The sequence below is a fragment of the Heteronotia binoei genome, chromosome 2 (assembly GCF_032191835.1).
Source record: "Heteronotia binoei isolate CCM8104 ecotype False Entrance Well chromosome 2, APGP_CSIRO_Hbin_v1, whole genome shotgun sequence".
Taxonomy (NCBI): domain Eukaryota; kingdom Metazoa; phylum Chordata; class Lepidosauria; order Squamata; family Gekkonidae; genus Heteronotia; species Heteronotia binoei.
This window is the reverse complement of record NC_083224.1, coordinates 1,298,262-1,323,962: the sequence shown is the minus strand read 5'-3', so window position 1 is coordinate 1,323,962 and position 25,701 is coordinate 1,298,262. Positions and strand designations below refer to the sequence as shown.

The window sequence follows — 25,701 nt, the reverse complement described above, 5'->3', positions numbered from 1 at the left end:
GTCTTACAGGCCCTGCGGAACTGAACAAGGTCCCGCAGGGCCCTCACCTCTTCCGGCAGCTGATTCCACCATGTAGGGGCCATAACAGAGAAAGCCCTTTCTCTGGTGGACTTCAACCGGGCTTCCTTCGGCCCAGGGATAGTAAGGAGATTTTGTGTTCCCGACCTCAGTACTCTCTGGGGAACGTGCGGGGAAAGACGGTCCTTCAGGTAGACAGGTCCCAAGCCATATAGGGCTTTAAAGGTGATAACCAGCACCTTGTACCGGACTCGGTATATTACTGGAAGCCAGTGCAGGGTCCGAAGACCCGGCTGAATGTGTTCCCGCTTTGGGAGACCTAATAACAGCCGGGCCGCGGCATTCTGCACCAGCTGCAATTTCCGAGTTCGGGACAGGGGCAGCCCCATGTAGAGGGCATTACAGTAGTCTAACCTCGAGGTGACCGTGGCGTGGATCACTGTTGCTAGGTCGTCGCGCTCCAAAAAGGGGGCCAACTGCCTTGCCCGCCTAAGATGAAAAAACGCGGACTTGGCAGCGGCTGCTATCTGAGCCTCCATCTTTAGGGAAGGCTCCAACAGCACCCCCAAGCTCCTGACCCTGTCCGCCGCTATCAGCGGCGCACCGTCAAAGGCTGGTAGGGGGATTCCCCCTTCCGGACCACGGCGACCCAAGCAAAGGACCTCTGTCTTCGCAGGATTAAGCTTCAGCCCGCTCAGTCTGAGCCATTCAGCCACGGCATATAGTGCCCGGTCTAGATTTTCCGGGACGCAGGTCGGCTGGCCATCCATCAATAGATAGAGCTGGGTGTCATCAGCATACTGATGACACCCTAGCCCGTACCTTCGGGCAATCTGGGCAAGAGGTCGCATATAGATGTTAAATAACATCGGGGAGAGAACCGCCCCTTGAGGCACACCGCAGTCAAGTGTGCACCTCCGGGACAGCTCCCCCCCAACTGCGACCCTTTGTCCCCGACCTTCAAGGAAAGAGGAAAGCCACTGTAAAGCCAACCCCTGAATCCCTGCGTCGGCGAGGCGACCCTTCAGTAGCCGGTGGTCGACCGTGTCGAACGCCGCCGACAGGTCCAACAGCATCAGCACCGCCGAGCCGCCCCGATCCAGATGCCGTTGAAGGTCATCCATTAGGGCGACCAGCACCGTCTCCGTCCCATGTCCCGGGCGAAAGCCGGACTGAAATGGGTCAAGGATGGAAGCATCCTCCAGGAAAGTCTGCAGCTGCATCGCCACTGCCCTCTCGATAAGTTTGCCCAAAAAGGGCAAATTTGAGACCGGCCGATAGTTTGCCAATTGGGCCGGATCTAAAGATGGTTTCTTTAAGAGGGGACGGACCACGGCCTCTTTAAGTGGCGTTGGAAAGTGCCCTTCCCTCAGGGATCTATTTATGATATCCCGTATAGGATATCTAAGGTCACCCTGGCAAGATTTAATAAGCCAGGAAGGGCATGGGTCCAATTTACAGGTAGTTGGGCGAGCAGCTAAGAGTATCCTGTCAACTTCCTCCAGGCTGAGGGGGTCGAAGTCATCCAGCGTATAATCCGAAGACAGGCTCGGAGCCTCGGGTTCACTAACTGTCTCAAAATTGGCAGAGGAGTCGGGGCGGAGTGACGCGATTTTATCCACAAAAAATTTCGCAAAAGCCTCACAGCCTATTTCCAATTCAATAGAATTTGGTCTGCCTTGCGGCAGTGTTGTAAGTCCTCTAATTATGTCGAACAATGGGCCGGGCGCGAAGTTGCGGACGCAATCTTAGCCGCAAAGAACGCTTTCTTTGCGGCTTTGATTGCCATCTCATAGGCCTTCAAATTCTCTCTATAAGATGTTCGGGTCACTTCGTCTCGAGTACGCCGCCATTGCCTCTCTAGCCGTCTGAGTCCCCGCTTTTTGTTGCCACAGCCCCTGGTTGAACCAGGGCGACGGCTTCGGGCGGGAACGCAGAGGGCGCTTGGGTGCGACCTCCTCGATGGCCCTGGAGAGCCCATCGTTCCAGGACTCTACCAGATCATCCAGGGAGTCGCCAGCAGGCCAGGTGTCCCGAAGAGCCGTTAGGAACCGTTGCGGGTCCATCTGGCTCCGCGGGTGAGCTAAAATACGCTCTCCGCCTAAACAGGTTTTGGGTGACACTCCCATACGAGCCTTAAGGGCAAAGTGATCTGACCATGGCACTGCTTCCATTGCAATATCAGTCACTAATATTCCGGCGCAAAGACCAGGTCTAACATGTGTCCCGCCTGATGAGTGGGCGTTGTAATAACCTGGGAGAGTCCTAGTGTCGCCATGGATGACACCAGGTCCGTCGCCTGGCCGGAGGCCGCGTCGTCAGCATGGACATTGAAGTCACCCAAGACCAAAAGCCTTGGGTGCTCCAACGCCCAGCCCGCCGCGGCCTCCACCAGGGACGGTAAGGCGTTGGCCGGTGCGTTAGGCGGTCGGTACACCAGCCAAATCGCCAACCCCTCCCCAACATCCCACATCAGGCCAACACATTCCATGCCTGGAATCTCTGGGCCGGAAGTGCCCTAAAGGAGTAAGCCTCTCGTATGAGAAGAGCCACCCCTCCCCCCCGCCGCTAGTCCGTGACTGGTGGAAGACCGAGTATCCCGGGGAACGGTCTGGGAGAGAGCTACCGTCCTCCCCTTCCCGCACCCAGGTCTCGGTCACGCAAGCCAGGTCCATGTCCTGTTCGGTCAGAAACTCTCGCAGGACGGAGGTCTTATTATTAATGGACCTGGCGTTGCATAACACCAGTGACGGAGGCGAGTAATTCAGCCTGGTCCTACTACTTGTCACCGTCGGGATGGGACGGAGGCTGGAAGGGGGTCGAGCACTCTTATGTCTCGATCTCCTTCCCTTATAACTCTGCCTCGTCCCACCGTCATATCTTCCCCTCCCCAGGAGTACTGGTATCTTCTTGGTGGTCTCCCATCCAAATACTGACCGAGGCCGACCTTGCAAAGAAGAAGAACAAGAAGCAGAAGAAGGAAGAGGAGGAGGTCTGCAGATTTATACTCTGCCCTTCTCTCTGAATCAGAGACTCAGAGTGGCTTACAATCTCCTATATCTTCTCCCCCTACAACAGACACCCTATGAGGTGGGTGGGGCTGAGAGAGCTCTTACAGCAGCTGCCTTTTCAAGGACAACGCCTGTGATAGCTCTGGCTGACCCAAGACCATTCCAGCAGCTGCAAGTGGAGGAGGAGGGAATCAAACTCGGTTTTCCCAGATAAGAGTCCACACGCTTCACCACTACACCAAACTGATTCTCTGAGCTTCTGAAATTTGACAAGAGCAGGCAAATGTGTTTTGCTGTTGCTTTATTTCTAAACCCTTTGTAATTTTATAGAAATCATTCCATGTAGTAAATATAGTGGCCCTTAAGAGTCCACCTGCGTTCGTTGAAGTTTGGAGTTCCAGGGCCCTCCTCCGCCAGAAGCCCTGGCTCTCAGCTGCTGGATGGGAAACAGCCCCTGCCTCTCTGCAGCTGAGGCCTCGGACTTCTTCCTCTGTGCTATTCAGATGAGGATTAACGGATTCCAAAGGCAGCCTACCTCTTTCCTGCCCGGCCACTCCTGGGGTGATGGACCCAGCCCTTGATTGACATCCTCCTGTCTAGTTGATTGATGCATCCTCCCGTCTAGTTGATTGATTGATAGAACAGAGAAACCGCCCTCCTTGAAGAGCTGAGGGCAGTGAGGCAACTTGCACCCACGTAGCAATAAATAAAACAATCTAAACGACAACAATAAAAGCAATTAAAAACAATACAGTGCGATCATGGAGGCATCTGATGTCAGTGAGAGACGGAGGCCAGGCCTGATGGGAAACCGTTGCCGTCCTCAGCCACAGAGGCCTGGTGGAACATCTCTTACGGGCCCTGGGGAACTGGGCTTGCCAAATATCCCAGGCCAGCAAGAGGGTGTTACGCTCTGGGACAACTGGGGTTCGAAGTGTCAAGTCTGTCTGTAACTCTGGCTCAGTCAGAGAGCATTCTGGGTAGAACCAAAGTATATTCAAATGCTGCTAGCTCATGTCTTTCCTACCCCTCCCTTCCTGTAGTGAGTGTCCTTGCTTTGAAATGGAAAGATGGGAAAGTCTTATCTGTGCCTTCTCAGGCCTGGCTCTCGGAAGGGAGTCAGGAGCCCGCTACGATCAAGGCCATGCAAGCCTGAGAACGAATTGGTCACATCAATGTGTGAATGTTCCCTGCATAATCCTCCCCCCTTAGGAATCCCTTTGAAGTGTCCCTTATATGCAATGTATCTACAGGTTATTCCTTAGTCTTTTCAATACTGGCCTAGCCTCAAGTATCAGTATCAATAAAGTAGTTTCTTTGTATCAGCAACGACTCGTTATTGAATCTGCCGACTTGACACGAAGAGGAAGTCACCCCCCTGGATCCACCCAGCCTCCAAAAGTGACAGATGAAAATGGGGGTGTTTACAAACCGGAGACACTCATTCATGTCAGCAAGCACCCTTTCACAATCGGGCATGAGCCAAGATCTCTCTGCCCCCACGCGGAAGCTGCAGCAACATGCTACGTGCCAACGCATAACTAATGTACTCAGTGTACACATGTGCCACCAGCCCTTGTGAATGGGCAGCGGGAAGCCCTCCTGGGCACAGGCAGTAACAGCAGGCAAGTGGCAAAGGAGCCCAGCTCCCTTTCCTCTCTCCCCTGCACAAAAATCTCCTGTTTTCCTTAGCCCAGCACCAGCTCCACACTAGAATGACTTACACACATACTTTATATATTGTTTCTGTGCAATAAAGGCAGGATCAGAACCCATGGGTTGAAATTAAATCAAAAGAGCTTCCGGCTCAACATTAGGAAGAACTGGTTCCTCAGTGGAACAGGCTTCTTCAGGAGGTGGTGGGCTCTCCTTCCTTGGAGGTTTTTCAGCAGAGGCTAGATGGCCATCTGACAGCAATGAAGATCCTGTGAATTTAGGGGGAGGTGTTTGTGAGTTTCTTGCATTGTGCAGGAAGTTGGACTAGATGACCCAGGAGGTCCCTTCCATCTCTAGGATTCTATGACTGTTAAGAGCGGTTCCTCAGTGGAACAGGCTTCCTCCTTGGGAGGTGGTGGGCTCTCCTTCCTGGGAGGTTTTTCAGCAGAGGCTAGATGGCCATCTGACAGCAATGAAGATCCTGTGAATTTAGGGGGAGGTGTTTGTGAGTTTCCTGCATTGTGCAGGGGGTTGGACTAGAAGACCCTGGAGGTCCCTTCCAACTCTTTGATTCTAACAGGCTTCCTCCTTGGGAGTGTCAAGCATTAGATCTCAAAGTAACCAGTCCTTGAATTTTGAAACAAAGTTTGGTTTATTGATAATCCATGTGGGTCAGCCGAGCTGGGTTTTGGAACTGATACAGTATAACAGTAAAATGCATACTTAAAGATGGCACACCAAAGGTTCTCTAAACAATTCTACATTCACATGTGAAACTTCTCACTGTAACTTCCTTATCTCTACTGCGGTCAGCTCATCCTGGGTTCCAGCCTTGCTGGCATGGGAATTAGTCCCAGGAGGTTTTATCTTCAAAGAGCACATTCCTGCATTTGTTAGTAAAAGCGAAAGGAACAAAAGGGGGGTTCTCTTCTTTGATGTGCATAGATTCAATTCATGGTTAGTAACATTTCTATACTTTGGTAACTATAATAATAAAGAAATAGACAATGCTTGACATACTGCCGCCACCTCCCCCGCCAAGCTCTTGCTCAGGGTTTGTCTGGGTACAGTAGGGGAGATCGGATGATTTCACCCATTCATCACAACTGGAGGGAAAATACTTCCAATGAACCTGGAGGTCCCTTCCAACTCTAGGATTCTATGACTGTTAGAGCAGTTCCTCAGTGGAACAGGCTTCCTCCTTGGGAGGTGGTGGGCTCTCCTTCCTTGGAGGTTTTTAAACAGAGGGTACATGGCCATCTGACAGCAATGCAAATCCTGTGAACTGAGGGGGAGGGGGGTTGTGAGTCTCCTGCATTGCGCAGGGGGTTGGACTAGATAATCCTGGAGGTCCCTTCCAACTCTAGGATTCTACCAGACTTCCTTATGTTCTACGATTCATTGCTCCAGGTGACTTCCGAGCACAGGACATGGCTAAATTCATGCCGTTCCAGTTTGGTGTAGTGGTGAAGCGCGCAGACTCTTATCTGGGAGAGCAGGGTTTGGTTCTCTGCTTGCAGCTACTGGAATGGCCTTGGGTCAGCCATAGCTCTTGCAAGAGTTGTCCTTGAACGGGCATATTCTTGGAGCGCTCTCTCAGTCCCACCCACCCTGCAGGGTGTCTGTTGTGGAGGGAGGGGAAGGTAGAGGAGATTGTAAGCTGCTCTGAGACTCAGTTCTTGAAAGGGCAGCTGCTGTGAGAGCCCTCTAAGCCCCACCCACCTCCCAGGGTGTCTGTTGTGGAGGAGGAAGGGAAAGGAGATTGTGGGCTGCTCTGAGTCTCTGTCCTTGAAAGAGCAGCTTCTGGGAGAGCCCTCTCAGCCCCACCCACCTCACAGGGTGTCTTTTGTGGAGGAGGAAGGGAAAGGAGATTGTAGGCTGCTCTGAGACTCTGTCCTTGAAAGGGCAGCTTCTGGGAGAGCCCTCTCAGCCCCACCCGCCTCACAGGGTGTCTTTTGTGGGGGAGGAAGGGAAAGGAGATTGTAGGCCGCTCTGAGACTGTCCTTGAAAGGGCAGCTTCTGGGAGAGCCCTCTCAGGCCCACACGCCTCCCAGGGTGTATGTTGTGGGGGGGAAGGGAAAGGACACTGTAGGCTGCTCTGAGATTCTGTCCTTGAAAGGGCAGCTTCTGGGAGAGCCCTCTCAGCCCCACCCGCCTCACAGGGTGTCTTTTGTGGAGGAGGAAGGGAAAGGAGATTGTAGGCCGCTCTGAGTCTCTGCCCTTGCAAGAGCAGCTTCTGGGAGAGCCCTCTCAGCCCCACCCGCCTCACAGGGTGTCTTTTGTGGAGGAGGAAGGGAAAGGAGATTGTAGGCCGCTCTGAGTCTCTGCCCTTGCAAGAGCAGCTTCTGGGAGAGCTCTCTCAGCCCCACCCGCCTCACAGGGTGTCTTTTGTGGAGGAGGAAGGGAAAGGAGATTGTAGGCTGCTCTGAGTCTCTGCCCTTGCAAGAGCAGCTTCTGGGAGAGCCCTCTCAGCCCCACCCGCCTCACAGGGTGTCTTTTGTGGAGGAGGAAGGGAAAGGAGATTGTAGGCCGCTCTGAGTCTCTGCCCTTGCAAGAGCAGCTTCTGGGAGAGCTCTCTCAGCCCCACCCGCCTCACAGGGTGTCTTTTGTGGAGGAGGAAGGGAAAGGAGATTGTAGGCCGCTCTGAGTCTCTGCCCTTGCAAGAGCAGCTTCTGGGAGAGCTCTCTCAGCCCCACCCGCCTCACAGGGTGTCTTTTGTGGAGGAGGAAGGGAAAGGAGATTGTAGGCCGCTCTGAGTCTCTGCCCTTGCAAGAGCAGCTTCTGGGAGAGCCCTCTCAGCCCCACCCGCCTCACAGGGTGTCTTTTGTGGAGGAGGAAGGGAAAGGAGACTGTAGGCCGCTCTGAGTCTCTGCCCTTGCAAGAGCAGCTTCTGGGAGAGCCCTCTCAGCCCCACCCGCCTCACAGGGTGTCTTTTGTGGAGGAGGAAGGGAAAGGAGACTGTAGGCCGCTCTGAGTCTCTGCCCTTGCAAGAGCAGCTTCTGGGAGAGCCCTCTCAGCCCCACCCGCCTCACAGGGTGTCTTTTGTGGAGGAGGAAGGGAAAGGAGACTGTAGGCCGCTCTGAGTCTCTGCCCTTGCAAGAGCAGCTTCTGGGAGAGCCCTCTCAGCCCCACCCGCCTCACAGGGTGTCTTTTGTGGAGGAGGAAGGGAAAGGAGACTGTAGGCCGCTCTGAGTCTCTGCCCTTGCAAGAGCAGCTTCTGGGAGAGCCCTCTCAGCCCCACCCGCCTCACAGGGTGTCTTTTGTGGAGGAGGAAGGGAAAGGAGACTGTAGGCCGCTCTGAGTCTCTGCCCTTGCAAGAGCAGCTTCTGGGAGAGCCCTCTCAGCCCCACCCGCCTCACAGGGTGTCTTTTGTGGAGGAGGAAGGGAAAGGAGATTGTAGGCCGCTCTGAGTCTCTGCCCTTGCAAGAGCAGCTTCTGGGAGAGCCCTCTCAGCCCCACCCGCCTCACAGGGTGTCTTTTGTGGAGGAGGAAGGGAAAGGAGACTGTAGGCCGCTCTGAGTCTCTGCCCTTGCAAGAGCAGCTTCTGGGAGAGCCCTCTCAGCCCCACCCGCCTCACAGGGTGTCTTTTGTGGAGGAGGAAGGGAAAGGAGACTGTAGGCCGCTCTGAGTCTCTGCCCTTGCAAGAGCAGCTTCTGGGAGAGCCCTCTCAGCCCCACCCGCCTCACAGGGTGTCTTTTGTGGAGGAGGAAGGGAAAGGAGATTGTAGGCCGCTCTGAGTCTCTGCCCTTGCAAGAGCAGCTTCTGGGAGAGCCCTCTCAGCCCCACCCGCCTCACAGGGTGTCTTTTGTGGAGGAGGAAGGGAAAGGAGACTGTAGGCCGCTCTGAGTCTCTGCCCTTGCAAGAGCAGCTTCTGGGAGAGCCCTCTCAGCCCCACCCGCCTCACAGGGTGTCTTTTGTGGAGGAGGAAGGGAAAGGAGACTGTAGGCCGCTCTGAGTCTCTGCCCTTGCAAGAGCAGCTTCTGGGAGAGCCCTCTCAGCCCCACCCGCCTCACAGGGTGTCTTTTGTGGAGGAGGAAGGGAAAGGAGACTGTAGGCCGCTCTGAGTCTCTGCCCTTGCAAGAGCAGCTTCTGGGAGAGCCCTCTCAGCCCCACCCGCCTCACAGAGTGTCTTTTGTGGAGGAGGAAGGGAAAGGAGACTGTAGGCCGCTCTGAGTCTCTGCCCTTGCAAGAGCAGCTTCTGGGAGAGCCCTCTCAGCCCCACCCGCCTCACAGGGTGTCTTTTGTGGAGGAGGAAGGGAAAGGAGACTGTAGGCCGCTCTGAGTCTCTGCCCTTGCAAGAGCAGCTTCTGGGAGAGCTCTCTCAGCCCCACCCGCCTCACAGGGTGTCTGTTGTGGGGGAGGAAGGGAAAGGAGACTGTAGGCCGCTCTGAGTCTCTGATTCAAGAGAGAAGGGCGGGGTGTAAATCTGCAGCCTTCTTCCTTTCCATGCCGATCCCGCGTTCTGCTGCAAGGGGGCCCTGTTGCTCAGCCCTGCCCGCCCTGGAAGGGAAGCCTCTGGCTGGCTGAGCCCACCTGGCAGGGCTGTTGTGGGCGGGGAGGGCCAGCCAGAGCCGCCCTTCCTCCCCCCCCCCCCGCCCCAGCCGCGCCTGCGCAGAGCGGGCCGTTGCTAGGGCGACCAACGCCCGGGGAGCGGTCGCGCGGCGATGACGCAGAGGCAGGCGACGCGGGGAGCGGCGGGCGCGGCGGGATGGGGGCCGCCCGGGAGGTCGAGGCGCAGCAGCCGCCGGAGGGCGGGCAGGAGGCGGCGGCGCAGCGGACGGAGGGCGGGGACGGCGGGAGAGGCGGAGGGGCCCAGAGCCCCCCCTGGAACATCATGATCAAGCACCGGCTGGTGCAGCGGCGGGGGCGGCGCTCGCAGATGATGAGCAGGTATTGGGGGGAGGCGCTTGTGCAGGGGTTGGGCTAGATGGCCCTGGAGGGCCCTTCCACCACACTCTGTTACCCTCGGGAGGTGGGGGCTCTCCTTCCTGGGACGTTTTTAAACAGAGGCTGGATGGCCACCTGGCAGCAATGAAGATCCTGTGAATTTAGGGAGAGGGCGTTGTGAGTTTCCTGCATTGTGCAGGGGTTGGACTAGATGACCCTGGAGGTCCTTCCCAGCTCTTCTATGATTCTAACAGGCTTCCTCCTCAGGAGGTGGTGGGCTCTCCTTCCTTGGAGGTTTTTCAACAGAGGCTAGATGGCCATCTGACAGCAATGAAGGTCCTGTGGATTTAGGGGGAGGTGTTTGTGAGTTTCCTGCATTGTGCAGGGGGTTGGACTAGATGACCCTGGAGGTCCCTTCCAGCTCTTCTATGATTCTAACAGGCTTCCTCCTCAGGAGGTGGTGGGCTCTCCTTCCTTGGAGGTTTTTAAGCAGAGGCTAGATGGCCATCTGACAGCAATGATCCTGTGAATTTAGGGGGAGGTGTTTGTGAGTTTCCTGCCTTGTGCAGGGGGTTGGACTAGATGGCCCTGGAGGTCCTTCCCAGCTCTTCTATGATTCTAACAGGCTTCCTCCTCGGGAGGTGGTGGGCTCTCCTTCCTTGGAGGTTTTTAAGCAGAGGCTAGATGGCCATCTGACAGCAAGGAAGATCCTGTGAATTGAGGGGGAGGGGTTTGTGAGTTTCCTGCATTGTGCAGGGGGTTGGACTAGATGGCCCTGGAGGTCCCTTACAACTCTAGGATTCTATGATTAAGAAGAACTGCCTGACCATTTGAGCGGTTCCTCAGTAGAACGGGCTTCCTTGGAGGCTTTTAAGCAGAGGCTGGAGGGCCATCTGACAGCAATGAAGGTCCTGTGGATTTAGGGGGAGGTGTTTGTGAGTTTCCTGCATTGTGCAGGGGGTTGGACTAGATGACCCTGGAGGTCCCTTCCACCTCTTCTATGATTCTAACAGGCTTCCTCCTCAGGAGGTGGTGGGCTCTCCTTCCTTGGAGGTTTTTCAGCAGAGGCTGGATGGCCACCTGGCAGCAATGAAGATCCTGTGAATTTAGGGGGAGGGGTTTGTGAGTTTCCTGCATTGTGCAGGGGGTTGGGCTAGATGACCCTGGAGGTCCCTTCCAGCTCTTCTATGATTCTAACAGGCTTCCTCCTCAGGAGGTGGTGGGCTCTCCTTCCTTGGAGGTTTTTAAGCAGAGGCTAGATGGCCATCTGACAGCAATGATCCTGTGAATTTAGGGGGAGGTGTTTGTGAGTTTCCTGCCTTGTGCAGGGGGTTGGACTGGATGACCCTGGAGGTCCCTTCCTGCTCGTCTATGATTCTAACAGGCTTCCTCCTTGGGAGGTGGTGGGCTTTCCTTCCTTGGAGGTTTCTAAACAGAGGCTGGATGGTCATCTGACAGCGATGAGGGTCCTGTGAATTTAGGGGGAGGTGTTTGTGAATTCCCTGTTTTGTGCAGGGGGTTGGACTAGATGACCCTGGAGGTCCCTTCCAACTCTTCTATGATTCTAACAGGCTTCCTCCTCTGGAGGAGGTGGGCTCTCCTTCCTTGGAGGTTTTTCAACAGAGGCTAGATGACCGTCTGACAGCAATGAGGGTCCTGTGAATTTAGGGGGAGGGGTTTGTGAGTTTCCTGCATTGTTGGACTAGATGGCCCTGGAGGGCCCTTCCACCACATTCGGTTACCCTCTGGAGGTGGGGGGCTCTCCTTCCTTGGAGGTTTCTAAACAGAAGCTAGATGGCCGTCTGACAGCAATGAGGATCCTGTGAATTTAAGGGGAGGGATTTGTGAGTTTAGAGCGATTCCTCAGTGGAACAGGCTTCCTCAGGAGGTGGTGGGCTCTCCTTCCTTGGAGGTTTCTAAACAGAGGCTAGATGGCCGTCTGACAGCAATGAGGGTCCTGTGAATTTAGGGGGAGGTGTTTGTGAGTTTCCTGCATTGTTCAGGCGGTTGGACTAGATGACGCTGGAGGTCCCTTCCAACTCCTCTATGATTCTAACAGGCTTCCCCCTCGGGAGGTGGTGGGCTCTCCTTCCTTGGAGGTTCTTAAAGAGAGGCTAGATGGCCATCTGACTGCAATGAGGGTCCTGTGAATTTAGGGATTTGTGAGTTTTGTGCATTGTGCAGGGGGTTGGACTAGATGACCCTGGAGGTCTCTTCCAACTCTATAATGTTATTATTCTACGTTCCCTCAGGCTTTTCAATTGCACTGAGTCAAGCCTTTCTTCCTTCCATTGGCTGAGGTTCCTCCCCCCCCCCCCCCCAGTCCCCTGGGGAAGGAAGGAAAGAGCCAGAGCTTCCTTTGTCCAGTTCCCTGGATTCCATGGGAGAAATACAAAGAAAGCACCTTCTTTGAGGGGGTGAACAAACATGTGGACAAAGGAGACCCGATAGATGTTGTTTACCTTGACTTCCAGAAAGCTTTTGATAAAGTTCCTCATCAAAGGCTCCTTAGAAAGCTTGAGAATCATGGAGTAAAAGGACAGGTCCTCTTGTGGATCAAAAACTGGCTGAGTAATAGGAAGCAGAGAGTGAGTATAAATGGGCAGTCTTCGCAGTGGAGGACGGTAAGCAGTGGGGTGCCGCAGGGCTCGGTACTGGGTCCCATGCTCTTTAACTTGTTCATAAATGATTTAGAGTTGGGAGTGAGCAGTGAAGTGGCCAAGTTTGCGGATGACACTAAATTGTTCAGGGTGGTGAGAACCAGAGAGGATTGTGAGGAACTCCAAAGGGATCTGTTGAGGCTGGGTGAGTGGGCGTCAACGTGGCAGATGCGGTTCAATGTGGCCAAGTGCAAAGTAATGCACATTGGGGCTAAGAATCCCAGCTACAAATACAAGTTGATGGGGTGTGAACTGGCAGAGACTGATCAAGAGAGAGATCTTGGGGTCATGATAGATAACTCACTGAAAGTGTCAAGACAGTGTGCGTTTGCAATAAAAAAGGCCAATGCCATGCTGGGAATTATTAGGAAGGGAATTGAAAACAAATCAGCCAGTATCATAATGCCCCTGTATAAATCGATGGTGCGGTCTCATTTGGAGTACTGTGTGCAGTTCTGGTCGCCGCACCTCAAAAAGGATATTATAGCTTTAGAGAAGGTGCAGAGAAGGGCAACTAGAATGATTAAAGGGCTGGAGCACTTTCCCTATGAAGAAAGGTTGAAACGCTTGGGACTCTTTAGCTTGGAGAAACGTCGACTGCGGGGTGACATGATAGAGGTTTACAAGATAATGCATGGAATGGAGAAAGTAGAGAAAGAAGTACTTTTCTCCCTTTCTCATAATACAAGAACTCGTGGGCATTCGATGAAATTGCTGAGCAGACAGGTTAAAACGGATAAAAGGAAGTACTTCTTCACCCAAAGGGTGATTAACATGTGGAATTCACTGCCACAGGAGGTGGTGGCGGCCACAAGTATAGCCACCTTCAAGAGGGGTTTAGATAAAAATATGGAGCACAGGTCCATCAGTGGCTATTAGCCACAGTGTATGTGTGTATATAACATTTTTTGCCACTGTGTGACACAGAGTGTTGGACTTGATGGGCCGTTGGCCTGATCCAACATGGCTTCTCTTATGTTCTTATGTTCTTAAGACCAACAAGTGCTAATGTTTTAAGCATATTTTAAGGGGGGAGGTTTATAAAAAAATCTTTAGAATCATAGAGTTGGAAGGGACCTCCAGGGCCGTCTTCATGGGAGGGAATTTAGTTGTGTTTGTCTGTGTCCTTTAAAAAGTTGATATCTCTGCTACCTAATCTTAAACAGGTACACATGTGGCCCAGCCCAACATAGCCAAGGTCTCAGTCATGTCTGTTCTGCCCCTGTAACAAATTGGTTCGAAATCCCTGCATCAGCCCCTGTTGGGTGTGTGGGGGGGTGTTACATGTGTGCTTGCACAGAGGTGGTTGTCTTCACTGCCCTCCTGGGTCCAGTTTCACAGACCCCGTGGTTTCCATGGACCTCCTGCGAGCTGTTCTGCAGCCCACGATCAATGAGGAGATCCAGGCTGTCTTCAATAAATACATGAAGGTAAGAGCTGATGAAAAGTGTTAGTGGGGAGGTGGATTTGCAGCCTTCCACATTCTGTGATGGCCCCGCGAGCGGGAGGCTAGAGAGCACAGGAGGAGACAGGAGGATCCATGGCTCAGTGGCAGAGCCTTTGCTTGGCATGCAGACGGTCCCAGATTCTATCCCCAACATCTCCAATTAAACGATTGGGAGTGACGGTGGCTCAGTGGTAGAGCATCTGCTTGGTAAGCTGGAGGTCCCAGGTTCAATCCTCAGCATCTCCAACTAAAAAGAGTCCAGGCAAGCGGACGTGAAAAACCTCAGCTTGAGACCCTGGAGAGCTGCTTGCAGTCTGAGTGGACAATACTGACTTTGATGGACCGAGGGTCTGATTGGGAAGGGACGGTGGGTCAGTGATAGAGCATCTGCTTGGTAAGCAGAAGGTCCCAGGTTCAGTTCCCAGCATCTCCCACTCAAAAGGGTCCAAGCAAATAGGCATGAAAAGCCTCAGCTTGAGACCATGGAGAGCTGCTGCCAGTCTGAGTAGACAATACTGACTTTGATGCACTGAGGGTCTGATTCAGTAGAAGGCAGCTTCATATGTTCATTTGAACAATGAATCTCCTAAAACCTTTAGGGAAGGGACGGTGGCTCAGTGGTAGAACCTCTTCTTGGTAAGCAGAAGGTCCCACGTTCAATCCCCGGCATCTCCAACTAAAAAGGGTCCAGGCAAATAGGCATGAAAAACCTCAGCTTGAGACCCTGGAGAGCCGCTGCCCGTCTGAGTAGACAAGACTGACTTTGATGGACCCAGGGGGGTCTGATTCAGTATAAGGCAGCTTCATATGTTCATATGATTGGGTAGGAGGTGATGGGAAAATCCTTTCTCTGCCTGAGACTGGAGAGTGGCTGCCAGACTGAGTAGGCAATGCTCTTTGAAGGTCTGATCCAGTATAAGAGCCACCTCGTGGGAAGGGCGGGATATAAATCCTAAATAAATAAATAAAAATGAATAAATAAATAAGACTGGCCTTGAGAGACCACTGGTCTCATTCAGTAGAAGGCAGCTTCATGTGTGGCCTCGATGGCTGATTGTAGAATATTAGTGAAGGGCTGTGGCTCAGTGGAAGAGCCTCTGCTTGGCATGCAGAAGGCCCCAGGTTCAATCCCCAGCAGCACCTCCAGTGGAAAGGGATGAGGTGGGAGGTGATGGGAAAGACCTTTCTCTGCCTGAGACCCTGGAAAGCGACTGCCAGTCATATGAACATATGAAGCTGCCTTATACTGAATCAGACCCTTAGTCCATCAAAGCCAGTATTGTCTCCTCAGACTGGCAGCGGCTCTCCAGGGTCTCAAGCGGAGGTTTTTCACACCTATTTGCCTGGACCCTTTTTTGGAGATGCCAGGGATTGAACCTGGGACCTTCTGCTTACCAAGCAAATGCTCTACCACTGAGCCACCATCCCTCCCCTAAAGGTTTTAGGAGGTCCATTGTTCAAATGAACATATGAAGCTGCCTTCTACTGAATCAGACCCTCAGTGCATCAAAGTCAGTATTGTCTTCCCAGACTGGCAGCGGCTCTCCAGGGTCTCCAGCTGAGGTTTTTCATGCCTATTTGCCTGGACCCTTTCAAGTTGGAGATGCCGGGGACTGAACCTGGGACCTTCTGCTTACCAAGAAGATGCTCTGCCACTGAGCCACCGTCCCTCCTAATCTTTTAATTGGAGATGCTGGGGATAGAACCTGGGACCGTCTGCATGCCAAGCAAAGGCTCTGCCACTGAGCCATGGATCCTCCTTTTACAGTCTGAGTAGACAAGGCCGACCTTGATGGACCGAGGGTCTGTTTCAGGATAAGACTGCCTCATCTTTCCATGTGCCTCGCCTGCTGCAGGTTGGGCCTCTCTGTCCTTTCCCAGGTTCTAGGCAGGGTGGGGGGGGGGGGGTGGCACTGATGAGAGGTTTGAAGGGTGCTGACTTTGAGAGACTTTGCTGCGGAGGTTTGCAGTGTGCTGAATTTGGGAGGGTGGAGCAGCAAAGGGAAGCGTGACGGTTGGGGGAGAGGCTCTGTCCTCTTGTGCCGTCCTCACTCAAAGAACACCTTTCGTGTTTCAAGTTCTTCCAGAAGGCTGCAGGGAACGTGCGAGAAAACGTTGGGGAAGATGTGGACACCGAGCAGCTGATCCAAGACACGTGTCGGAGCTGCCTGGAGCAGGTGGGTGTTCCCTGCTGCTGCTGCTCTTGCTGAGGGTGGAGAGCCTGTCATGCCTGGGCCATGAGGCCTAGAAGGCCTGGAGAAGCCTGCCTCGGTTTGCTAGTGGACCTACATCCCCCAGGATTCCATCTGTCCCTCTGACCGGGTGGCAGAGATTTAGGAGGGAAAACTTGCTCAGTGGAGACCAAAGGGGTGGGACCTGGAAAGAAAGCATAAACAGGACTAGCTAGAGAGGTTGTTCTCTCTGGAGAGGCTGCAGTAGGAGGGTTGCCTCACTCAAGCGGTGGTGAGTCTGTTGGCATTAGAGGAAGAGAACATTTAGGTAGTCATGTCAGGGCTGTTGCTTTCTTTTAAAAAGGTCAAGGTAGTCCCCTGTGCAAGCACCAGTCATTTCTGAATCTGAGGTGACATTGCTTTCACAACATTTTCATGGCAGTCTTTTTACGGGGTGGTTTGCCATTGCCTTCCCCAGTCATCAAGCTGGGTCCTCATTTTACCGACCTCCGAAGGATGGAAGGCTGAGTCAACCATGAGCCAGCTACCTGATTCCAGCTTCTGCCGGGATTGAACTCAGGTCGTGAGCAGAGCTTGGACTTCAGTATTGCAGCTTACCATTCTGCGTCACGGGGCTCCTGTTATTTTCTTTACACCACCTTTTACTGTTTCCATACTCACTGTACATACACACTTGTTTCTTCTTTAGTGCTTACAACAAGGCTGTTGTTATTATACTGCTTGGGTCCTTACATCTCTTCGGTCATGGATAGAAGGTGTTTTGTTAAAAAGGAAGAAAGTTTGGGTGGGCACTCTGGACCCTCCCAGATAGACCCATACCAGAGTGGTGACAGCCAGTAGAAGGCCCTTTCTGGCCCCTGCTGTGTGACAGAGCCCAGAGTGGAAGCAGGGCAGAAAGCAGCACTGAATCCTCCTGGGATTTGAAGCATTGCTCTGGGGGTGGGAGAGGTGAGCAGTGCAGCCCAAGCAAGGGAAGGCAGCACGAGGCACCCTGTCTCTTCTCTTGTTCGCCTTCCCTGGGGAGAACCGGTCCTAAGCCATGGCTTCCTGGGCCTTTACACACTTCCCCCCCTTCCCACATAGGGCGCTTTCACACATGCCAAATAATTCCGTTTTAGTCCACTTCAGCAACTATTTTCAAATGGAATTTGCCATTTCATGCTGCAAAATCCAGTTGCAAAGTGGATTGAAAGGGCATTATTGAGTATGTGTAAAAGTGCCCGAACTCTCCTTCCTCTGGTATTAAAACTGGATCTCTGGGAGTCTGAGGAGATCCGCCAGCAGAGGCGCTGAGAGAAGTAACACAACCTGTAGATAGAAGAAGAGGCCTTCCCATTGTGAGCCACTAAATTTTTTTTAATACATAAGAACATAAGAGAAGTCACGTTGGATCAGGCCAATGGCCCATCCAGTCCAACACTCTGTGCCACATAAGAACATAAGAGAAGCCCTGTGGGATCAGGCCAGTGGCCCATCCAGTCCAACACTCTGTGTCACATAAGAACATAAGAGAAGCCATGATGGATCAGGCCAATGGCCCATCCAGTCCAACACTCTGTATCACACAGTGGCCAAAAATTTATATATATATATACACACACACGCTGTGGCTTATAGCCACTGATGGACCTCTGCTCTGTATTTTTATCTAACCTCCTCTTGAACCTGCCTATGCTTGTAGCTGCCACCACCTCCTGTGGCAGTGAATTCCACATGTTAATCACCCTTTGGGTGAAGAAGTACCTTCTTTTATCCGTTCTAACCCGATTTATTACAATTTACAATTACAAGTGAATACAATTTATTAAATTAAAGTCTACGGTGAACATTAATACAAATTTTCTGCCACATTGTTCCATCCATCTACTATAACGTTCACGAGCCAGAGAGGGTCTTTTCTGCGGAGACCCCACAATTATAGAACAACCTCCCTGGGGGGTGCACCCGCAATGATCTTCAGGAGGTGGTTGAAGACAGATGTATCTAGGTGTGCACGCGAGCGGCCTAGTATTTATTTATTGGCACTCCCAAGTGGAGTTTTTAAATTTTATGTGAACATATATATGAACATCTGAAGCTGCCTTATACTGAATCAGACCCTCAGTCCATCAAAGTCAGTCTTGTCTCCTCAGACTGGCAGCGGCTCTCCAGGGTCTCAAGCGGACGTTTTTTGTTCCCATTTGCCTTTTGACCCTTTTGAGTTGGAGATGCCGGGGATCGAACCTGGGACCTTCTGCTTCCAAAGCAGATGCTCTGCCCCTGAGCCACCGTCCCTCCCCCGATGTGCTTTCATCACTGTGATTTTACTAACATTGTTTTTATGGAGGTTTTTAATAGCCATTTTTTTTTAATGTTGTGAGCTGCCTTGAATTCTGCAAAGGAGAAAGGTAGCTAATAAACAAAAGGATCTAAGGAGGAAACATCAAGCAGTTCAGATCCCAACACAAGCCCTGCATCATCCCCTCCCCCTCCCCAGCTGCTTTGCCAGCTAAAGCTGGGGTGTCAAACTCTCCTGTTATGAGGGCCAAATCTGACCTAAATGAGACCTTGTCAGGCCATGTCGGGTCGGGCCATGTTGCGTACCTGTTTAAGATTAGGTAGCAGAGAGATAAACTTTATAAAGGACGCAAACACAATTAAATATATATTTTTAAGAAACTTAAAACACGCTTAAAACATTAGCGCTCGTTGGTCTTAAAGGTGCTTTCTTTGTATCTCTCCCATGGGATCCAGGGGACTGGGCAAAGGAAGCTCTGGCTCTTTCCTTCGTTCCCCAGGGGACTGGGAGGAGGAGGAGCCTCAGCCAATGGAGAAAATAGAAGTTTTGCTCTGTAGCTCTGCTGTGCGATTGAGCAAGCCTGGCAAAGCAAGCTGTGATGCGGAAGGGAGCGAAAGGGAGGAGGAAGCAGATGACAGCCAGTCTCTTGGGGGCCTGATAGGAGCCTTTCAGGGGACTGATTCGGCCCCCGGGCCGCATGTTTGACACCCCTGAGTTAAAGCACACCCCCCCCCCCCCCCCCACCCACACACACACCCACACACACACTCCTGGCCGAAGAACAGGGCTGGTTGGGGGGATTCCTGGGCCCTCCCCTCGGGTGGCTGAGTGTTCTCTCCAAGGCCAGTTCCGAGGCCCCTTCTTTGGCACTCCACTGACAATTTCTTCTCCCTGCAGGCCAAACTCCTCTTCTGTGATGGCAAGAAGTCGGTGGCAAGGTTGCCCCACGAAGTGCCAGCGATGAAGGTAGAAACTGGCCTCTCCCAGGCAAAGGCTGGGGCTCAAAGTGTCTCCAGGGTCACCTGCCGAGGAGCCCTGGGCCGGGGGTTGTCCTGCAGGGACCTCTCTGTCGGCTTCTGCTGAGGAGACGCCAGCCATTCTGCGCCCGAGGGGGCCGCTTGCCCTGGACCTGGGTGCCAGCACAGCCAAGGGACTCTCCTTTCCTGACTCCTTTTCTCCTTTCCCCTGTCCAGCGGAGCCGCCCAGCAGATGAGGAACTCAGCCAGCAAGGCAGCCCCCTGCCCAAAAAGGTGAGCGTCTTTAGGAAGCCCTCTTCCCCAGAACCCGACTTCTGTCCCTGGAGGAGGAAGAGGGGAAGGGGCACTCTCCTCCCCCTTCTGGGGAAGGTCCGCTTCTTTCCAGCGGGGCTCTGCAGGGAGGAGAGGGCCTCGGTGGGGAAGCCCTAACAGAAGCTTTCACCCTTTCATTGAGAGCCAGTTTGGTGTAGTGGTGAAGTGCGCGGACTCTTATCCAGGAGAACCGGGTTTTGATTCCCCACTTCTCCACTTGCACCTGCTGGAATGGCCTTCTTGGGTCAGCCAGAGCTCTGGCAGAGCTGTCCTTGAAAGGGCAGCTTAGGTCACTCAGCCCCACCCACCTCCCAGGGTGTCTGTTGTGGGGGAGGAAGGGAAAGGAGATTGTGAGCCGCTCTGAGATTCAGAGTGGAGGGTGGGATATAAATCCAATATCATCATCATCTTCTTCTTTCAGCGGAAGGGGCGGCCTCCAGGACAGAGCCAGTTGAGCGACCGAGGGGCTTCGGGGACCAGCATGTAAGTGTCCTGGGAAGAGCCCCCAACTCAGAAGCCCAGAGAGGCTGTGCCAAGAGATGCTGGGCCACAAATGCTGGCGTCGATTCTGGCAGCTGGGGTTGGTGCTGAGCTAATCAGCTCTTATGCAGGTGGAGGAGGAAGGAGCCGGGTTCAGGCAGGGGGAGCCTCCTTGGGGAGCAGCCCTGCCAGAGCCCCTTTCCCTGGTTCCGCCCTGGAAGCCACGCCAACCAGAGGCTTCTTTCTCCTGCTAGGTGGAAAACCAAGTCCTGCGAGCCGCTGCAAAGGGACGGGCCCAAGGTGAGGCACGGGTGAGAGGGAGCCTCCTCTCCGCAAGGGGGGAGCCCCACGCGGGCAGAGAGGCTGGTTGCCTGATGCCGCCAGGGGGCAAAAGGAGGGAAGGGGGCTAGGCCCAGAAACGGCAGGTGAGCCTGGATGGACTGTGGGTTCGATTCAGCGCACCACTTGACCTCTCAGCATCTGCTTTCCAGAGGGGGGCCAGGGCAGGAGGGGAGAGCTTTAACTCCCCACCCCCGGTAGGGACTCCTCTTCCCACCTGTGCAGTTGAAAGAGCACTTCCCTTCCTCTCGCCCTGCAGTGGAATCCCTCGCGGATCACGGAGGGCACGGCCTTCGTTCTTGGCTCAAGAGCAAACAAGTGAGTGAATGCTGGGGGAGGGGCTGGCCTGAGCCACACAGATGTCCGGGTGGTAAAGAAGAGTGTGGATCTGTCCCGTTGCAAAAATGGGATCTCTCTCTTGGTTTTCCTGCTCCAGGGCCCTTGGGATGGGAGGAACCAGAGGCAGGCTGTACATCAAACACCCACACCTGTTTAAGGTCAGTGCAGGTAGCTGGACACACCCGGACCCTTGACGTTGCCTTAGAATGACTCACACCCTGGTTCCATCCAGCTCAGCATGGTCTACTCAGACTGGCAGCAGCTCTCCAGCTGTAACACACCCTGATCCTTGTAGCTGGAGATGCTAAGGGACCAAAGTGTGGATCTTCTGTATGCCAAGCAGGTGCTCTGCCCCCAAGCCACACAAACCCCTCCCACGTGGCCCAGAGCAGGGCAGCTGCAGAGAGCACCTTGGCCCCAAAGGCTGGCTGGCCTGGCCCGGCCCATCGAGACACTGGTGCTGGCTGTGTCCCTCCTCAATCGCTGTCTTCTGTCACTCAAGTGTTGAGAAGAGAAGAAAAAAGAACAACACAGTGGCAACACAGTACCGATATGCTACCAAAGAACAACTGTGTTAAGAATAAATCCCTTGCTAGAATATGGAAAATTGCTTTTCATTTCATAGATGCTTCAACAGCAAATGAATTCATACAGAAATATCAAAAAGTGAAAAAGAAAGTCCCTTTATCAATAGTCCATTCCACTGGGCGACTCTGAAGAAACTTTTCAGTCTCCAATGGGGGTTTCACTCCAGATTCTTTTTGAAGTACAGACTCCAGCCCCAGATATTGGCTCTAAAGGGAAAAAATCACCTTCACGTGATTGCCAGCTTCTCATCATGTTTCACTGTTTCCAGCTTTTTCATAAGCTGATCCAAATTCCTTATACAGCAGTCTGCTTATCACTTGTGCATGCTCATTTTCAAATTCTGAACTGATTAAAACAGGTTAAAATGGATAAAAGGAAGTCCTTCACCCAAAGGGTGATTAACATGTGGAATTCACTGCCACAGGAGGTGGTGGCGGCTACAAGCATAGCCAGTTTCAAGAGGGGATTGGATAATAATATGGAGCAGAAGTCCATCAGTGGCTATTAGCCACAGTGTGTGTGTGTATACATACATATATACACACACACACACATATATCGGTCACTGTGTGACACAGAGTGTTGGACTGGATGGGCCATTGGCCTGATCCAACAGGGCTTCTCTTATGTTCTTATTTCTGGGGCAGGGATGCTCTGAATTCTTGGTGCTTGGGGGGAGCAACAGTGGGATGGCTTCTAGTGTCCTGGCCCCACTGATGGACCTCCTGATGGCCCCTGGGTTTTGGCCACTGTGTGACACAGAGTGTTGGACTGAAGGGGCCATTGGCCTGATCCAACAGGGCTTCTCTTATGTTCTTATGTGACACAGAGTGTTGGACTGAAGGGGCCATTGGCCTGATCCAACAGGGCTTCTCTTATGTTCTTATTTCTGGGGCAGGAATGCTCTGAATTCTTGGTGCTTGGGGGGGGGGGGGCAACAGTGGGATGGCTTCTAGTGTCCTGGCCCCACTGATGGCCCTCCTGATGGCCCCTGGGTTTTGGCCACTGTGTGACACAGAGTGTTGGACTGGAGGGGCCATTTTCCGATGTCCTTGTGAACTTGGAGCGGGGTGGTGTGGCCTCGCCTCCTCAGTTTCAGTGGCTTCGTGCTGCCTTCTTGCTGGCAAAGGAGACCCCTTCCTTGCGGCCCCCCTGCTCAGACCCCGTTTGCAAAGGGAAGGATGGGAGGGAAGGATTGCGCAGCAGCCTGCCAGGGGGCCACGTGCAGCTTTGCATGGTCTTTGGGCAGGAGCCCCTTGTGGGGCTGCTGGGGCCCGAGAACCAGCAGCGGACGTTTTTTAACCATGCCCCCTCTCTGCAGTACGCAGCCGACCCTCAAGACAAGCACTGGCTGGCGGAGCAGCAGCATATGAGGGCCACCGGAGGGAAGATGGTGAGTGCGCTGGAGCTGGGGCAGGAATCCAGCTTTGCAGGGGGCGGAGGTGGTTGGGGCTCTTTCAGGAAGAGTCCTGATGGGTCTCTGACAGTCGCTTCCCTTCCTGGGCAAGAGGAATCTATTTGCTTACTTCATTTCTATCTCCAGAATGGCTTTAATTTAATTTAATTTTTCGATTTCTCTCCCGCAAGCGGGCTCAGGGCAGCTTACAACAATAAAACAACAGGGTTTAAATAATGTCATAAAAACAGACGTGACCAAGCAGGAGCAGCAGAGGAAACAATCTTTTAGACATAGGCGGTAAACCGCATGCAGCCGATGGCTAGTTGCATAGCAGAACACCACAGTGGGGAAATGCTGAGGGAAGGGATGACTTTCAAGGACGCCCACTGGATCATTTAAAAGGCTGGCGGAAGAACTCCGTCTTACAGGCCCTGCGAAACCTGGATAAGTCCCGCAGGGCCCGGATCTCCAGCAGGAGCTCATTCCACCAGGTAGGGGCCTGGACCGAAAAGGCCCTGTCCCTCGTTGAAGCCAGCCAGGCGTCCTTAGGAGCAGGGACTAAGAGGAGATGTTGAGCAGCAGACCTCAGAGCCCGGGGGGGGGGGAGTTCATATGGCGAGAGGCGATCCCAAAGTTCTGCAGGCCCCTGGCCGTAAAGGGCGTCCGTTCTCCTCTTGTCCATTTTATCCTCACACCTCTGTAAAGTATGTGTGCGTGACTGGCCCAGGGTCACCCGGTGAGCAGAGAGGGGATTCAAGCCTGGATCTCCCAGCTGCTTGTCCCGCTCTCTAACCACTAGGCCACACTGGCTCTCCACAGTGGCCTTCTAGCGCAGGAGGGCAAAACAGCTCTTCTGGTGCCTCAGGTCCTTGTGCCTCTCTTCTCTCCTAGGCTTATCTTCTGTTAGAAGAGGATATCCAGGATCTGGTGGCCAGCGATGAGTACAGGTGAGAGACGGGCCTCGGGCAGGAGGGCTGGGGGGGGGGGGGCAGAGCTCAGAGGAGGCAGCGGGAGAGTCCCCTTCGAGGCTGCAAGGAGGTTTCCTCCAAGCGTGTTGCTCCAAGGAGAGCTGCTTCCCCCCTTCCGTAACTCTCCCTAGGGGGTCTCTTGACTTGAAGCTGGAGGAGCTGAAGCCCTTTGTCCCCCCGCCGTGGATGACGGCCAAGATGCGGAAGTACATGGAGCAACTCCGCAGCGAAGGAGAGCAGCTGCCTCCAGCAGCAGAGGGGCCTCCTGACCCCTAGGTGGGGGCTGCACTGGACTTCTTCCGGCCTTTGGCCTGCTTGAGGTGGTTTTTTGGGGGGGTGGGGGGAGAATGCAAGATTCAGCTGCGTCTCTGACTGTTACTGTAAGAATCAGGTTCTGAATAAACTATTCTACTTGAAAATCACCTCTGCTTGAACTGGTACCTTCTGTGTCTTTTTGGGTGGGAGGGGAAGGGAAGTCTCTGGATGGGTGTTCAGCGGCCTCTTGGCTGTGCTGCGGGTGGGGTGAGAGAACTTGCGTGTCTTGTCTCTGCAGGAAACAAACACCTGTAGCTGCCCCATGGAAATGTAGCCCTCTTCCTTCTTGGGGGAGCTGGACTTCCTCACAGGCTGCCCCCCAGAGTGAAGGAGTCCTTCACCCAAAGGGTGATTCACACATGGAATTCACTGCCACAGGTGGTGGCGGCTACAAGCATAGGCAGCTTTAAGAGGGGGTGAGATAAAAATATGGAGCAGAGGTCCATCAGTGGCTATTAGCCACAGCGTATTGATGAAACTCTGTGTCTGGAGCAGGGATGCTCTGTATTCATGGTGCTTGGGGGGAGGGCACAATGGGAGGGCTTCTAGTCCCAATGATGGACCTCCTGATGCCATTTGGGTTTTTTGGCCACTGTGTGACACAGATTGTTGGACTGGATGGGCCATGGGCCTGATCCAACAGGACTTCTCTTGTGTTCTTATGTCTGGGGCAGTGATGCTCTGTATTCTTGGTGCTTTAGGGGGGGCACAGTGGGAGGGCTTCTAGCCCCAATGATGGACCTCCTGATGGCACCTCGGTTTTTGACCACTGTGTGACACAGACAGTTGGACTGGATGGGCCATTGGCCTAATCCAACATGGCTTCTCTTATATTCTTATATGGAGCAGAAGTCCATCAGTGGCTATTAGCCACAGTGTATTGATGGAACTCTCTGTCTGGGGCAGTGATGCTCTGTATTCTTGATGCTTGGGAGGGGGGCACAGTGGGAGGGCTTCTGGTGTCCTGGCCCCACTGATGGCTCTCCTGATGGCACCTGGGTTTCTTGGTCACTGTGTGACACAGAGTGTTGGACTGGATTGGCCATTGGCCTGATCCAACAGGGCTTCTCTTATGTGACCCAGAGTGTTGGACTGGATGGGCCATTGGCCTGATCCAACAGGGCTTCTCTTATGTTCTTATGTGACACATAGTGTTGGACTGAGTGGACCATTGGCCTGATCCAACAGGGCTTCTCTTATGTGACACAGAGTGTTGGACTGGATGGGCCACTGGCCTGATCCAACAGGGCTTCTCTTACGTTCTTATGTGACACAAAGTGTTGGACTGGATGGGCCATTGGCCTGATCTCACAGGGCTTCTCTTATGTTCTTATGTGACACAGAGTGCTGGACTGGAGGGGCCACTGGCCTGATCCAACAGGGCTTCTCTTATGTTCTTATGTGACACAGAGTGCTGGACTGGAGGGGCCACTGGCCTGATCCAACAGGGCTTCTCTTATGTTCTTATGTGACACAGAGTGTTGGACTGGAGGGGCCATTGGCCTGATCCAAAAGGGCTTCTCTTATGTTCTTATGTGACACAGAGTGTTGGACTGGAGGGGCCACTGGCCTGATCCACCAGGGCTTCTCTTATGTTCTTCTGTGACACAGAGTGTTGGACTGGAGGGGCCACTGGCCTGATCCACCAGGGCTTCTCTTATGTTCTTCTGTGACACAGAGTGTTGGACTAGAGGGGCCACTGGCCTGATCCACCAGGGCTTCTCTTATGTTCTTCTGTGACACAGAGTGTTGGACTGGATGACCATTGGCCTGATCCACCAGGGCTTCTCTTATGCTCTTCTGTGACACAGAGTGTTGGACTAGAGGGGCCACTG

The 25,701-nt window shown here is 53.4% G+C and overlaps 1 protein-coding gene and 1 non-coding gene across 2 annotated transcripts; one reads left to right on the top strand and one right to left on the bottom strand.

Moving 5' to 3' along the window:
- The first annotated feature begins 9,393 nt into the window (after window positions 1-9,393).
- On the top strand, window positions 9,394-23,973 carry DNTTIP1 (deoxynucleotidyltransferase terminal interacting protein 1). Its single transcript, XM_060263868.1, has 12 exons — window positions 9,394-9,575; window positions 13,566-13,662; window positions 15,758-15,856; window positions 19,047-19,115; window positions 19,343-19,399; window positions 19,860-19,921; window positions 20,173-20,218; window positions 20,517-20,575; window positions 20,694-20,754; window positions 22,506-22,577; window positions 23,475-23,530; window positions 23,683-23,973. The coding sequence occupies exons 1-12, from the start codon at window positions 9,394-9,396 to the stop codon at window positions 23,825-23,827; spliced, it is 1,005 nt and encodes a 334-aa protein (XP_060119851.1). The 3' UTR covers window positions 23,828-23,973.
- TRNAP-UGG (transfer RNA proline (anticodon UGG)) lies at window positions 18,074-18,140 on the bottom strand. Its single transcript has one exon. It is a non-coding gene; the product is annotated as a tRNA-Pro (tRNA).
- Window positions 23,974-25,701: the final 1,728 nt, after the last annotated feature.